We start from the raw sequence: 14,631 nt of genomic DNA, 5'->3' as shown, positions 1-14,631 counted from the left end.
AAAAACAAACTTACTGTTTTTCTGGTTGCACAACTGCAATCTTTCTCTTCTTTTGTGCTGTAAAACAGGCAAAAAGGGAAAAAAAGAAAAGCAGCTTTGATAGCTAGCTAGGAAGAAGAATTTTTAAAAATGGCTCGGTAGGTATAGAACTGTCTGTTTTAAAGTAACAATTTAAAAACTGAAAAGTTATTTCATTCAGGTCACAATTTTATCTTAATTTTTTCTAGCATAAAATAGACTTTGACTTTTCAGAAATGAACTCTAAATAGGATTTAGTACATTTAACTTTATCACTACACTGGCTACTTTATTCTAAAATGTGCTTCTAATAAAAAGAAAAAGAGCACACATATCAGACCTCCCAGGAACACAGCTGGTAAGATGGATTGGTATAAGCGTGATTACCCAGATGACATTTTTCCCCGCAGAAAATCTGATAAGTCAAAAAACTTTACCATAGCAGCATGCTCCCAAATTAGGATTAGAGGCATGTTTATAAACTACAACGTTTTATCATTAAAAGGAGGATTGGTGCCTAGCAAACATATACGTCTGTCAAATAGTGACATAAACCAGCCAATAATAAACTTGGGGTTAAGAACATTTCCAGTTTATATTTATAACTGGTTAGAGTCACCTTCACAAAGACAGACCAGAGCTTCTGGCATATATAAATTTGGGCATAGATAAGCCTGCATCTTCCAACATTAGCAAAAATTAATTCTAACAGAACTTTTCTAAAGCTGTCAGAGTTTGACTTTGCCTCTTCAAAGCAAAATGTATGTGTGAGAAATAAGACGAAAACAAAAATAAATAAGAGAAATAGTGACTCAAATTTCATCTATTTTTGATTTTATTTAGTACCCAATTCCAGTACAGGCAGACCTCAGAGATACGGTGGGTTCAGTTCCAGATCACCCCAACAGAGTGACTATCGCAATAAAAGAGTCACAGGAACGTTTTCGTTTCCCAGTGAATATAAAAGTTATATTTACACTATACTGTAGTCTACTAAGTGTGTAATAACATTACGTCTAAAAAAACAACGTACATACCTTAATTAAAAAACACTTTATTGCTAAAAAATGCTAGCTATCATCTGAGGTTCAGTGAGTCGTAACATCAAAGGTCACTGATCACAGATCACCACAACAAATACAATAATACAGAAAAAGTGAGAAATATTGCAAGAATTACCAAAATGCGACACAGAGACACGAAGTGAACAAATGCTGTCGGAAAAGGGGCGTCATAGCCTTGCTTGACACAGGGTTGCCCCAAACCTTCAATCTGTAAAAAACGCAGTATCTGTGACAAGAGGTCTGCCTGTAATTACTATGAAAAAGTATGAACTCCGTGATCTCTAAAGTGAAAAATGAGTGTAGACTCACCTGCCTAACTCAGTCTTTGCTAATTAGGTTGAGATGCCTGAAGTGCGTGATGGTTTGATAAGAAGCCACACACAACAGACCGGGAAGCGAAGCGCGAAACGGAAAGGAGGCATCGTTATGTTCATCTTAACCCTGCGGGATTTCATCCAGAAGAACTCAAAACTCAGAATGCTCGTCGCCTCCCAAATCCATGTGAAGGAAGGAGGACGAGGATCGGGGCATAGATTTCTGTCTGAGGCACAACCAGGCGCCAGGGATCCGGCCCAAACCTGGAGAACCCGGGGAGAACCTGCCCAGTGGCTGCGGAGGCTGAGGGCCAAGGAACTGTGTCATTTTAAGTGAGAATAAAAGAAAAAGAAAAAGAATGCCCTAGAGACTGAAATAATTATTCTAAGCTCAAATTTTTAGAAATATTTTAAAGTGAGGGGCAGTGATGTCACCGTTATTGGATCAGATTCAGTGTGCAGTATGGGGTACAGAAGAATCCCTTAAAATCCGCCTCTGTCTATAACCTGGGCCCCCTACTTTGATTCACACGGATAGTGCCCCATCTAACTCGTAATGAATATGTAGTAGGTCTCTTAAGTGTCCTTCAAAATCTGTTGACATCAGGGAACAGGAAGCCGACTATGGGATGGAACTCCCTTTATGGCAAAGTTCTGAGCATCTACGTAAGCGGACCTTATGGTAGGATGCTACAAAGAAGTCAGCTAACATATAAATTAATAAAGAAAACATTAGAAATATATTTCACAAAAATTAAAGCCCCTTAACTTTAAGGACTCACATTTTAAAATCATACTTCTGTTATCCATTGGGGGGAGTAATAAATGCCGAGATGGATTAGGCTTGAAGATTTTTAAATGGTTACCATTTTCAGGAAAATGACCTACAATAATATATGTTAAAACACACACTTGTAGGTATTTAAGTGGTGTGTGTGTGTGTGTGTGTGTGTGTATGTGATGCTGTGCTGTTTAGTTACTAATATTGTTTTAATTTGGCATTTTTGTGATCAGAAGATATGATGCACTTTTCAAAGTCCAGTTGGAATCTCATTGGTTTAGTTAGTGCTCAGAGTAGTTAAGTGTTTATATTTATGTCAGTAAATTACTGGGACCAATTATGATTATTTTGGGGTAAACCTCATGAGGAAAAGTAGTTCTTTCTCAGATATGATCATACAAACGTATGGTATTTAGCTGAAATTTTTTCTAATCAAGATCATGAATTGTACACAAAACGGGGAGTGAAGATTCCAGATCCTCTCTCTGCCTCATCATGTGACTTAGTTTGTCAATCAGGGAAATGTTTCCGAATATTCATCTCACGCGGACATTTAAAGGATAAATGAGACAAAAGTACTGGTGCTCTGTGTGAAATCAACAACCTTTTCTGATTTTTACGATCTGGCTCCACTAACTGTCTTTACCAAACTGCCTGTTTATTCACCCAAGTCCCAGATGTTACCCAGTTGGGCTCCGAGCAGGGCGATACTTACAGACTGTCTTGTGCGGTGTGGTCAGAGGGTAGGAGTTGGCTTCACACCAGCCCACGGGGAAGATGTCCATGGATTCAACGTCAACAATGAACTCTGGAGCCGGACTCTGCAGACCTGCAAGGAGTCAAGACAGCAGGTGCAAACAGGTTTTACCAAAAAAGACACAGAAGAAGGAGGGAAAATACAGGGCACCCCTGAGATGGAGGAAGACGTTCCTCTGAATGTTAAGCACAAAGCCGACAGTATCTTACAACAGATACAAATGCCTGAAATGTAAAGTAGCAGGAGTACGAGGCATTCACATGAAGTGGGGGTCTGGAAAGGACAGCTACTTCCCCCTGAAAATGGGAGGAAGAGGAAGGAATCTGGGGACAATTGGCATCTAAGCCAGAAAGGCTAGAAGGAACAAGCATCCTTCTTTCCTAAGAACAGCTTTGAAATTAAGGAAGGTGGTCCAGCTTGGTGGGGTAGAAGCAACAAGACTTCTTCACCCGACACCAAGTAGAGGTCAACCTTCAACCAATGAAAGTTAAAGGCTCCAGCTGAAAGGAACTAGTAGGGCTCAGCAACACTAGTTATAAGTAGTGATCATCAAAGCACAATTTCCTAGGGAACGTGTTCGTTTATCCTGTGATGGAAGTCACTTATCCTGAACTCAGTTTGCAGTCTGCGTACTTTCGCCATTTCACACGAAAATCACTTATACAGGAATGTCTCTTTAGTGGGGATCTGCCTAGGTATCACCTCCTGTTTCATAATCACAATGATGCCTGTGATAACTCAGCATCACAGCTGAGAGACTGCGAAAGAGAGAAAAGATCTGGATGTAATACGAGCAAAGGTTCCAAGGAACTCTGCTTACTGAGAGAGTACATTTAGAACCCAGCAAACTAGTGAAACGAAGGACTAATTCTACACCGAATCAATAGTCCTTTAAAAACACACTTGGAGGGAAGACACTCTTGAACTAAGAATCAAAAGATAAGAAAGAGCTCTATTAATAGAATGACTCCCTGGCTCTGACCACTTAATCCTGCTGTGCTTTGGTTTCTTCACTGCCCATCAAGACGAAAATAACACTGTAGAAACTCCATCACACGTCACGTGATGAATTTGGAATAGCATCCCCCTCAAAACATAACTTCCTGAAGCTCAATACCAGCAAACACAAAAGGTCCTAACCATTTTAGCTACGCTGGCTCCTAGAGTACGTTATTTGATAAAGGCAGGTACCCAGTTTAGCGCTAAAACGTTATTTTGGTGTAGACAAAGTGCCCTGAACACTCTTGACAGTGGATACTTCCACATACGTATTATCATCAACATTAGTCACGCTGAACTTTTGATTTGTTCTCAGAGAAAAGTCGTTACTGTGATTATCAATCCTAACTCCCTTTTCACTGAATTCTCCTATAATTTGAAGGATACATAAGCTACAAGAACGCAAGAAGGTTTGTAGAGGTTATTTTCCAACACAGTTGACTGAAAGAAAGCATTTCTGTCTTGTATTATATGACTCAGACAATATTTAACCTATTTGCCAAAGAAATCATCAAATAAACAAGAAGACATCCAAAACAGACAAAAGGTAAAGAAACTCTCCAAGTAGCTTCAAATGCGGAAGTGACTTTTCTTGTCGAGAAGGGTGCTGGATTCTGCAGAGGGGCCAATGAAGAGGGTCACTAGGCTGTTTCCCAATTCACAAGGCACAGCCTCAGCTTCAGACTCACAAAAACACAAAGATAGAGCATATTTCTTAGCTACTCAGCAATTTTGCTAACAGGTTGAATTCATCTACTAGATACACTTGTATTTCCAGATTTCTGTTTAGGTACAAAAAAGATTTTCAAGGTCAAAGTAGTACTTCAAAAGGGAGCATAAAGTGAATTTTATAGCTTATTCCTTCCTGAACTATTTCTATCTTCCAGTGTTCTGCTAGTTCATACTAATGCTTTAACATATACACTCCTATAACAATATATACGTTCATATATTTCTAAGGCCGTCTTTACCATACTTTTAATATTCTTTGATCATGCTTTCCGTTCAATTAAACAAACACTCAGGAGCTACAAATGTGTCAGCAACCATGTTCTCAAGAAAGTTACAGTCCTGCCTTCCTTCCACCCCCAAATCTGGCCCATTAAGGCATCTATTAAATAATAAATGATGGAAAAGTGGGGTATTTATCATCCAGGAAAGTATCTGTGAACCTGAAACTTTTCCAATCCTCTTCTGAATGATGAGTACTAATTTTTTATTTCCTGTTATCAGTCTTATGAATCTAGAAATATCTGGCTGGACTCACAATAATTTTTTAAAACATAACCCATTATTTCCCAAGATTAGAGACTCAGTAGCTTACAAAATAAGTCATTAAAATGTTGCCAAGGCTCCTTCTTGATTATTCTAGGATGGCCAAAACTACCTATGTGGAGAGATACTCTGCTAAGCGCCTCTGCAATATTCCTTATCATTTTATAGAACAATGTCCGATGAACAACACAAGGCCACACTCAATCTCTGACTTTGTTTCAGCTGCATCAAGTCATGGATTCTACTTATTCATTCTTACCCAAAACCTTCATCTCAATAACCATCGGGAAGCCTAAATCTCCATCTATGGGGCCATACTTGAATAAGTTACAGTACATTCCTATAATGGAATATCCATCCTGCTGCTATAAAAAAGAATGAGAAACCTCTTTATATATTTATACATAAAGATGTATATTTGAGTAAAAGAAAAGCAGGGCACAGAACACTGTGTATATTTAGTATGCTACCATCTGCTTTAAAGGGGAAAATAACATACTTACATGTGCACGAGATAAATCTGGAAGAAATGAAAAACCCTAATTCAGTGGGTGTCTGCTGGGAAAGGGCCTGAGGGACAGGAGTGGGGGGAGACAATATGACCAAAGATACTTTATGTATTTTCAGCCCTTGTGAATGAATTACCTATCTTACAACTACAACGCCGCCATCATCACAATGACAACCACACAACAAAGCTATTCAGAGAAGAAAGGAGGCTCTCACACGGTATGGCCACAGAGGTCGGATTAAGGGAGGACAAGTTACCTTAAAAGGAAATTAAACTATGATGTCATTTCACCGCTACAGGAGAAAGACTTTCCATACTCAAAGGGCCCGTGTACCAGCATGTAAAGTTGGAGGAATCACTTTGGAACCTTAAAACGGTTTTGCAATTTGCGACATCCTGAGACTCTGTCCTCAGACCAGCGCATCCCATCCACTTCCACAAAGTGCCTCTGGCCCTTCTGTCTGCAGAGACTGTATCCAGCTTAACCCAGCAGAGGATGCAGGGCACTGTAATAGAACCGGCGGCCCCTTCTACTGGGAACATCGGGATGAAAGAAGAGGATGGCTAAAGTGTCTTCCTAGGAACACAATCCAATCAAACTTCTCACGGTAGTAACTGCTTCATTCCCAGCAAATTATGGATGGGAATGAGCCTGGGCGAGCACAGTGGAGATGCTGGTGGGACCAGAGGCAGGAGGGCTGTGAGGGCAGAGGCTAGGAGCAACTATGGAGGAAGTTCACTGACTACACTAATAGAATCCGAATGGCCCCTGCATCTCAGGTGAGAGCCAGCATAGGAAGAAAGGCAAGAGGGATTGAGGGACTCGTCCAGCGCCCTCATCAAGAGTTAAAGGCCACACCGAGTTGTGATGGGCTCGAGTGTGCGATGAAAAGGTAAAGCGCTGGAAGAGAGAAAAGCAAGAACTGGGTGCTGGAAACCCCACCCGCCATCTATCCTGGGCCCTCCATCTGCAGACGGGGGCCCCCAGAACACGATCTCAGAGATCCCTTGTCAGCTCTGGAATAAATTCCTAAGGAATCAAGAGACGGCAAAACTGTGGCTGGCAAGATCGACATGTGATAATAAGCCATCTGAAGGAAAACAACAGAAACGGGACTAAATAGGTGAGTGGAGGGAGAGATCCACCCACAGAATGGCAAACTCTTACAGCACTTACTCTGGACCGGATACTTTTCAAGTGTTTCATCCTCACGACCCTAAGAGAGCGGATGGTTTTCATCCCCATTTTATAGATGAGTAAACTGAGGGTCAGGAAAAGATCAACCGGCCAGTAAGAGGGGGATCTAGGGTTCGAACCTAAGCAATTTAGCTCCAGAGCCTTAGAAAGCAATCGAGGCGGGCTCGTGAGGAAAATGTGGTCAGTCAGAAGTCACACTCAGCACAACGGCAGCTTGAAAGCCCAAACTTTCCTTTGGTTCCTGCTGCAAAGCCCTCTGGAGAGTAGATTCCCTGCCCCAGCCTCCCATCAAAAGCCTTCCCCCAAATTCCCATTTTGCTTAAGAAAGCCAGAGCCAGGGCTGTCGCTGACCACTCAGAACCTGTGTAACTGACTGGGAGTCTTCAAAGCCTGTTCAAAGACAGCACCCACTCCTGGGCCACGTTCCTCTGTGTAAGAATACAGGTCCTGCTCCCATATATACCCTTATCTGCTAAAGCAGCTTCTCCCCAAAATGTCTCCTGCAGCCCATACCTCTTTTTAAAGATTTAAAAACCACCCACACTGGCTTGAAATATAATTACTTCCACATTTGCATTTTCCCTTGTTTCTTTCTTGCAGGTCTCTGCAAAATGCTATTAACCACCTGACTTTATCACAAATTACAGAAAAGGCTTAAAGAGCAGTTTTCTGCACCTGGTCTCCTAGACAGAAGAGGTTGCATCACCTGAGTTTCTTTGCCCATTTGATCTCCTAGAGGCCTTTACAAACTCTCCATGCAAAAGAGTCATCCGGGGAGGGTGACGTGAAAATGCAGATTCCCAGACCCTGCTCCCAGGACTCAGAAGTCATGGGTCTGGAGCAGCCCCAGGAACGTGCACTTTGACAGGACTCCCGTGTGTTACGATGCAGAAGGTAGTTTACTGGAACTGAACCAAGCACACACGGAAAAAAAACTGACCAAGGAGTTGTTGAATTTTAGCTTACAAGTATAAACATCTCACTGTCTCAAAACTCAGCGAGCCAAACAGCAGTCCTTAAGGGGCTGCTCGCGTCTTAAATCGCTTTCTCGTTAAGGGACACCGATGTTATTTATTCCTCGTATCTATTCAGCAAGCCTTTAGCAAGCAGAGCGCACGCAAACTCTCATACAAACACTGTGCTGTGTGATGACAGGCAGAGAGCGCAGATGTTTACAGACACTAGGGGTCCACTCTGCTGGGGCACGGGCTCCAGGCGCGGAGGCTGAAATGGAAGGGTGCTGCCTTCTTTCTGCTCATCAACCTCCCCCACTTCCTAGGATGCTCTTAGCACAACTCGAGCACTTTATAGGTAGGACTTCGCCCATAACCATCCTATAAGGCAGAATCCGTTAACCCTACATTTTATGGAACTGCACGAAGAAAAAGGAGAGTCTAAACTCACAAAGTACTCAAGATCACACATCTAGGAGGCAGATGCGCATGTCGGGAGGGGGTGGCTGAATGCCGAGTTATACAATTTGAGTCTTTGCTCTGTGAGAAATACAAACTCGCTGAATACTTAGAAGGAGGCAGGGGCTCTATTATACAGAGCTAAGCCTTACTGCTCTATGAGGATGGGAGAGAAAGCAGTTGAGAGACTACTGACATCCTAAGAGGAAGGGGTGGAGACTTGGCACCAGAGTGTGGCAGGGAGAGGACAGAGATGGGGGCGGGGGGGGGCCTGGAGTCACTACTGGTCATGGAGGCAGTGGGAGAGCAAACAGACAAGAGGATGACTTTTTGGTGTCTAACTTGGGTAGAATCACGGTGCCTCTGGGTGAGATGGGAAAGTCGAGAAGAGCAAACACAGGGGTTACAACAGTGGCCTCTGGTCGGGAAACGCAGACATCCCCAGGGAGACGCTCTGCAGGTAGCTGGAAACAGGAGTTCTGAACGTGTTTGCTGTGAGCACTGGGCATCTGGACACGTCAGCACAGAACCGCTGCTTGAGTCACAGAGGAAGAGGAGGTTGAACGGGAAGAGGGGAAATAAAGGATGTTGAAGAATTCTGACCTTCCCATATGAGGGAAGGAAACACCAGGTGACCGATGAGTACATGGGAAAGACAAGGGCAAAGAGAGAGGGTTGTGGGAAAGTCCACGCAACCAAAGTGAAAGGTCTACACCCTTACGCCAGCACTCCTAATAACAGGTGGAAGCCGGCTTAGGACGCTGTGGTATCAGGTGAAGGAGGCGAGGACATGGTCCCTGCAAGCTGCTTGCTGCCTTCCAACCTTGAAAGGTGAATGAAACTGAAAGCAAGCAGAGGAAACCAGCAGAGTACAAAGTGCCAAGAGATCCACCTCCCCACAGGAAGAAGCTGGGAGCAGATCAGATACATCAGAAATGCCACTGGACAGTTGCAGAGTGTATGCGTTTCTGAAGAGGGAAAAGGAGAGATCACATCCATCCTTGAATTGTCGCTGGTGTTTAAACACCTACGCCGAAAGTCTACTTCAAGAGCCCACGCGTGGCTCGTGATGGTCATCTCCTGCGGAAATCAGGGCCCACGTCCCTGCACATTCGGTCCTTGTCAATGGGGATGTGAAGTTCACGGTGAAAGGATACGGTTCCTCGAAAAGCTACCATCCAAAGTGATATACAGCTCAGACCCACAGACTGAAAGTTATACACTGTGTTTTGCTAGTATTGACTGTGGAAAAATTTTATTTTCTCTAAATTTTGTTTCGGAGGGCAGCAGAAAGTATAGATCATGAGATGCTAGTAATAACCTAAGTTGACAGGTTTGCAGTTAAGCTCCCTGAACTGACATTTTGGTACTCCTCCACAGACCTCTGGGTCATCTTCATTTTTTTGTTCTCTGTATGTTTGTTTTTAACAAACCAGAAGGGAAAGCTCCAGGAAACAAATGATGGGAAGGCCATCATTCCTTCCCCACCTTCAAAGTGCAAAAATGCCATTCCAGAACCCCCTCCTCTTCATTTTTAACAGGCCTCCCAATGTCAAAAACCAGGATTTGCTGCCCATGTTCTAAGCTCTCTATAAAAATTCCTGTAGTGGCAACAATAAAAGAGCTAAACAGCCCAGTGGAAATGAAGCCTGCGGGTTGTGTACTTTTATGACATAAAAGGAATTTTCTGCCTCAGCTAAAAGGCTGAAATACCTAATATTGGGGAATAAAGGGAAAACGTATCACATCTCTTTGAAACGGGAGGAAAACAGTATTAATAATAACAGAGACAAGAGAAACCAAGGAAGGCAACGCAAAGATGTCAACCCTCTTCGTGAATTAATGCACTTTGAGAGTGAATAGAACACCCGCACCCTATTTGTCCCGTAAGAAAATGATCGCCAGTGAACGTAACGTGACTTGGATTGTGAGATGCAGATGTACCAGCGTGTGAGCCAGTGTGTGGGGCTACGGATACGAGAGGTACTGAAACTGAATGTAATTCGTAGAATATGAATAAATGCTCGTAACTGTAGAGATGATAACCTAGAGCAGATAATTAGCGTAAGAGAAAACATCGCAACGTCTTTCCCAAGCACAAAACCGCATCATCAGAAACGGCCCTGGCTCGCTGTCAGCGGTTTTTGAGAACTTGACATTCTTTCCAAACATGCACCCCAAATAATATTACACTAATCTCACGTATTTGATTTATCGCTTCCTCTTCAACACCAGTGCCTTTAGAGGCACTTCAAGAACTATCTGACTTTAAAAGAAGTCAAATACTAAATTAAAATGATCATTTTAATTACTAAACGTAGTCAATTAGCCATGCGTTGAAAATATTTCAAATCAATCTATTACATAAAAATAACTAACGAATTGGTACGAAGGACATTATAAATTGTCATATACACGGTCTATAATAAGAATCACCATCATCATTAAAATAATTTAATTGCCCCAAAGTGACTGGAGTGAAGCTCTAACATTTTGTCCCCAGGACTGAGGAAAGAAAACACTAAATACATAAAACTTGGAGATAATGAGAAGTGCCATTAAGCTCGTTGTCACTTTAAAAGGTCAGTGTCCAGGAAGGGCCAAAAATCAAAACAAAACTCCCCCCAAAACCCCCAATTCAAGAAAGATCAGCAGAGACTGCATGGATCTTAACTTTAAGTGACGAGGCAAATGCATAATGTTGACCAATAGCATCAGGTAAACAATATTCAACAGATTGTTTTTTTTGAATTTTTTAATACGTAAGGTCTGGGAAAATGGACAATCAATTTTCTGACCTGCTTCCTAATGTTAACTAATTTTCATTACTCCCAATGAAAGCACTCCGGAGAATAAGAAAAAGAGGTGACATGAGCTGATTTACATTTCTCTGCTATAAAACCAGAAGTTTATAACCAAAGAAAAAGCAAGACTGTCAAAAATGTTAAATATACACTAGACATTGCTCATCATTCCTTTTAAGAATTGGGAAGTTGTAGGGTATGTTGAATTAAGCAACAGAGATGTCAAGAGCAATGAAACTGAACCTCAGGTACATGTTAATGGCTTAGCTACTTTCTCCATCTGTAAAAATCAGGACACTCTTACCGCTCTCTATGTTAGGTAATTAACAGCTAAAAGCACTCTGGAAGTACAAACTGCTAAATAAATTATGACTGCCAAAGAATTTTAACCGTCACGTGCTAAATAATAGTGAGGAAACAAGGGCCTTGAACTTTACCACTTTTGTTTTCAAATTAATCATGTAAACAAGACTCTAATCTCTCATAATATTAGGTTTAGCACAGTATTAGGTAGCAAGTTCAATTTAGGGATTCAAAATCACCGAAGGGATCTTGTTTTTCCAAGAGCAGTTGATTCACCTTTATATGCAGTAATGAAAGTAAGTTCATGTCCTACTCCAGTAGCTACAGAAATATCACCATGACACGCGTGTCCACATTTTGGCTAATTCCAACTCGAGGCCATTCTACTCGAAGATCTACAAAGCTACCAACTTTTTGAGGATTTCCTTTTATTTCAGATTGATTTTGAAATCCTAAACCGTAGTTATGTTTTAAACTATCTTCTGGGAATTAACAACACACTGGACTTTCAGCTAAAATCACTGTTCTCTACCCCTCCCAATCTCTTAGACTATAATATTTATTAGATGGTAGGCCTATCAAAGAACCTTCAGTGCTTTTTTAGACTTGTTTACTGACGAAAGAGGATAAAGATACCGGCACCAATTCTATGACCTTCCAAACTTTCTGTTCCAATGGTGGTTGACCATGTCGTAAAATTTAAAATCTGGACTAGGAAAGCTAACATCACTTCATTAGTCATCTACAACATCTTATTCTTTTTCCATATTCATTTGAAATAACTACCAAGTGCTGTGAAACTGAAAAACAATCAAACGACTAACAAACAAACAAAAGACCCAAAGAATTTTAAACCACAGAAAGATGACACAACCTTAGAGAGCAAATTCATTTTAATTCTTCCTCATTGAAAATATAACATCGGAAAAAGACAGTCTCCTATCTAAGCCCACAATCTGATCAAGGTTCTGCTTACTAGGTGCATGGTTCTGTGAATTATTTGGACGATTAGAAATAAAATGCAGCTATGAAGAACAGTTTAAACATCATTAAACAAACAAGCCTAAATTATTATATATTTGGGGAGAAAGTCATGTCCAGTTATTACTTTAAGGAAAAATTAAACATCTACGAAAGAAACCAAAGTAAAGGGTATGATTCACAGTAAAAGGCAAACATATAATTTTATCCTCTTAATAACCAACACCTCAAATACCAAGTTTTAGTGACTCAGATTAACTTAATTGTGACATCAGCTTTTATAATCAGAGATGTGCAAAGACCACTGTGCTCCAAACATAATTATTGCACCAGAGTCTCATTTCATGAAATTATTAGTTAAGATGAGAGCCTCTGAACGAATTCATATTTGATTAGTTTCACTTATTTAAGAACGCTGAATAATTTAAGACAGTTGAAATAAAAGGAAAGCAGAAGGGGCACTTCTGAGCGGTGCTGACGTCATCTACACCCTGCGCTCTCCAGGTGGACCCTGAATTCAGAGCGATTATGAACTGTGAGTACCTTCCAGGTGAAGCCACATCAGCCTCCCCTTCACAGCAGTGACAGAGGCCACGCAGAGTTCTCCCGGATTCCTGGGGTTCACGGCTTCAAGTTTCATGTTCTGTGTGAAGCCCCGGCTGAATGACGTCTGAAACAGAAACAGAACTGACACTGAGCCAGCAGATACCACAGCCAGATAACGCGTAGCAAGAGAGTGGCCAGCTGCCACGGCAGAAATGTATACACGCGCACGCACACGCACACGTGCACGCACACAGATTTACTGATAAGACAGACAGGCGAGCGCTCCTGCTTAGTCTTTCCCCACCATCCACGAGGAAAGAACCACACACCCTTCGCTTGTTTCCCAGAAATGAGAACTACGCTGGGCACACGGGCAGGTGCCTAACGGTATCTGCTGAATGAGCGCGAGGGTGAGTCCACTCTGGCTCCCCAGTTCCATGTGCGTCCTTCCAACCTCGGAATCACTGCGGTACCGATCACTCCTCCTACGTCCCTGCGCTCCTCACTCAGGTCCTCCTGGGCGTATCTGAGGGTGAAAGGAGACGGCGACCTCCACCTGGGATCATCTCCTTCAGCTGGATGTCTGTCCTCTAGCTTTGCTTTTGGTGCAAGGTCCGCTGGTGATGAATTCCCAGTTTTCTTTTATCTGAAATGGTCTCTATTTTCCCTTTGTTCTCTGTTTATTTTTATTTACTTTTAAAATTCATTTTTAAAAATTCACAGAGGGAAATTCACTTTTTGGTGTGCTGTTCTAGGAAAGCAGGGCTGTCAGATGAATGTACACAATCATGTAGCCATAACCACCATCAAGACACAGAGCGTGCTATCACCCCCAAAACGCCCTTGCACCGGCCCTTCGGTGATCAGTCCCTCCTAGACCCCCAACTCCTGGAACACTGATCTGCTTCCTGTTCCCGTAATTCCACTTTGTCTATGATACCATCTAAGTGGAATCCTACCCTACTTAGCCTTGTCAGTTTGGCTTTTTTCACTAAGCTAAGTGCATCTGAGAGCCAGTCAGGCTATCACACGGATGGGTACCTCACTCTACTTTACTGAGTGGTTTCTACAGATGCATCATGATTTATCTATCCATTCACCAGCTGAAGGACAGCTGAGTTGTTTCCAGGTTTTGGTAGTTGTGAATAAAGCCACTATGGACATTCAAAGACAAGTTTTTGTGTGAGCGTAAGTATATTAAGGTGCTCAGGCTGCCACAGCCAATACCATGGGCCGGGCAACTTAAAACAACAGAAATTTATTGTTTCATGGTTCTGGAGGCTGCAAATCCAAGATCAGGCTGTGAGCAGGGTTAATTTCTTCTGAGGTCTCTCTCCTTGGCTTGAAGACGGCCATCTTCTCCCTGTGTCTTTACATGGTCTTTCCTCCATGTATGTGGCCTATGTCCTAATCTCCTTTCCTTATAGGGACACCAGTCATATTGGAGAAAGGCCTACCCGTGTGACCTCATTTTACCTTAATTACTTTTCTAAACACTCTAAGTACAGTCACATTTTGAGATACTGAGAATTAGGGCCGTAACACATGAATTTTGGGGGGACAAAATTCAGCCTCTAACACTAAGTTCTCATTTCTCTAGAAACGGAAGGATTGCTGGACCATATGGTAAATGCACATTTCTAAGAAACTGCAAAATTATTTTCCAAT

The 14,631-nt window shown here is 42.1% G+C and overlaps 1 protein-coding gene across 4 annotated transcripts in view; it reads right to left on the bottom strand.

Moving 5' to 3' along the window:
* SFMBT2 (Scm like with four mbt domains 2) overlaps positions 1–14,631 on the bottom strand; it is a 213,189-nt gene that overhangs the window by 42,302 nt on the left and 156,256 nt on the right. For all 4 annotated transcript variants that reach the window (XM_032623494.1, XM_032623493.1, XM_032623495.1 and 1 more), the window contains 3 exons: positions 12,961–13,087; positions 2,893–3,006; positions 15–57 (listed from right to left, as the gene is read on the bottom strand). In XM_032623494.1, the coding sequence (XP_032479385.1) occupies positions 15–57; positions 2,893–3,006; positions 12,961–13,087 (284 nt within the window). The remainder of the gene's footprint in view (positions 1–14; positions 58–2,892; positions 3,007–12,960; positions 13,088–14,631) is intronic.

This window comes from Phocoena sinus, chromosome 2 (genome assembly GCF_008692025.1).
Source record: "Phocoena sinus isolate mPhoSin1 chromosome 2, mPhoSin1.pri, whole genome shotgun sequence".
In the NCBI taxonomy this organism is placed as follows: domain Eukaryota; kingdom Metazoa; phylum Chordata; class Mammalia; order Artiodactyla; family Phocoenidae; genus Phocoena; species Phocoena sinus.
Note: the sequence above shows the minus strand (reverse complement) of the source record. Positions and strands in the feature narration are given on the sequence as shown.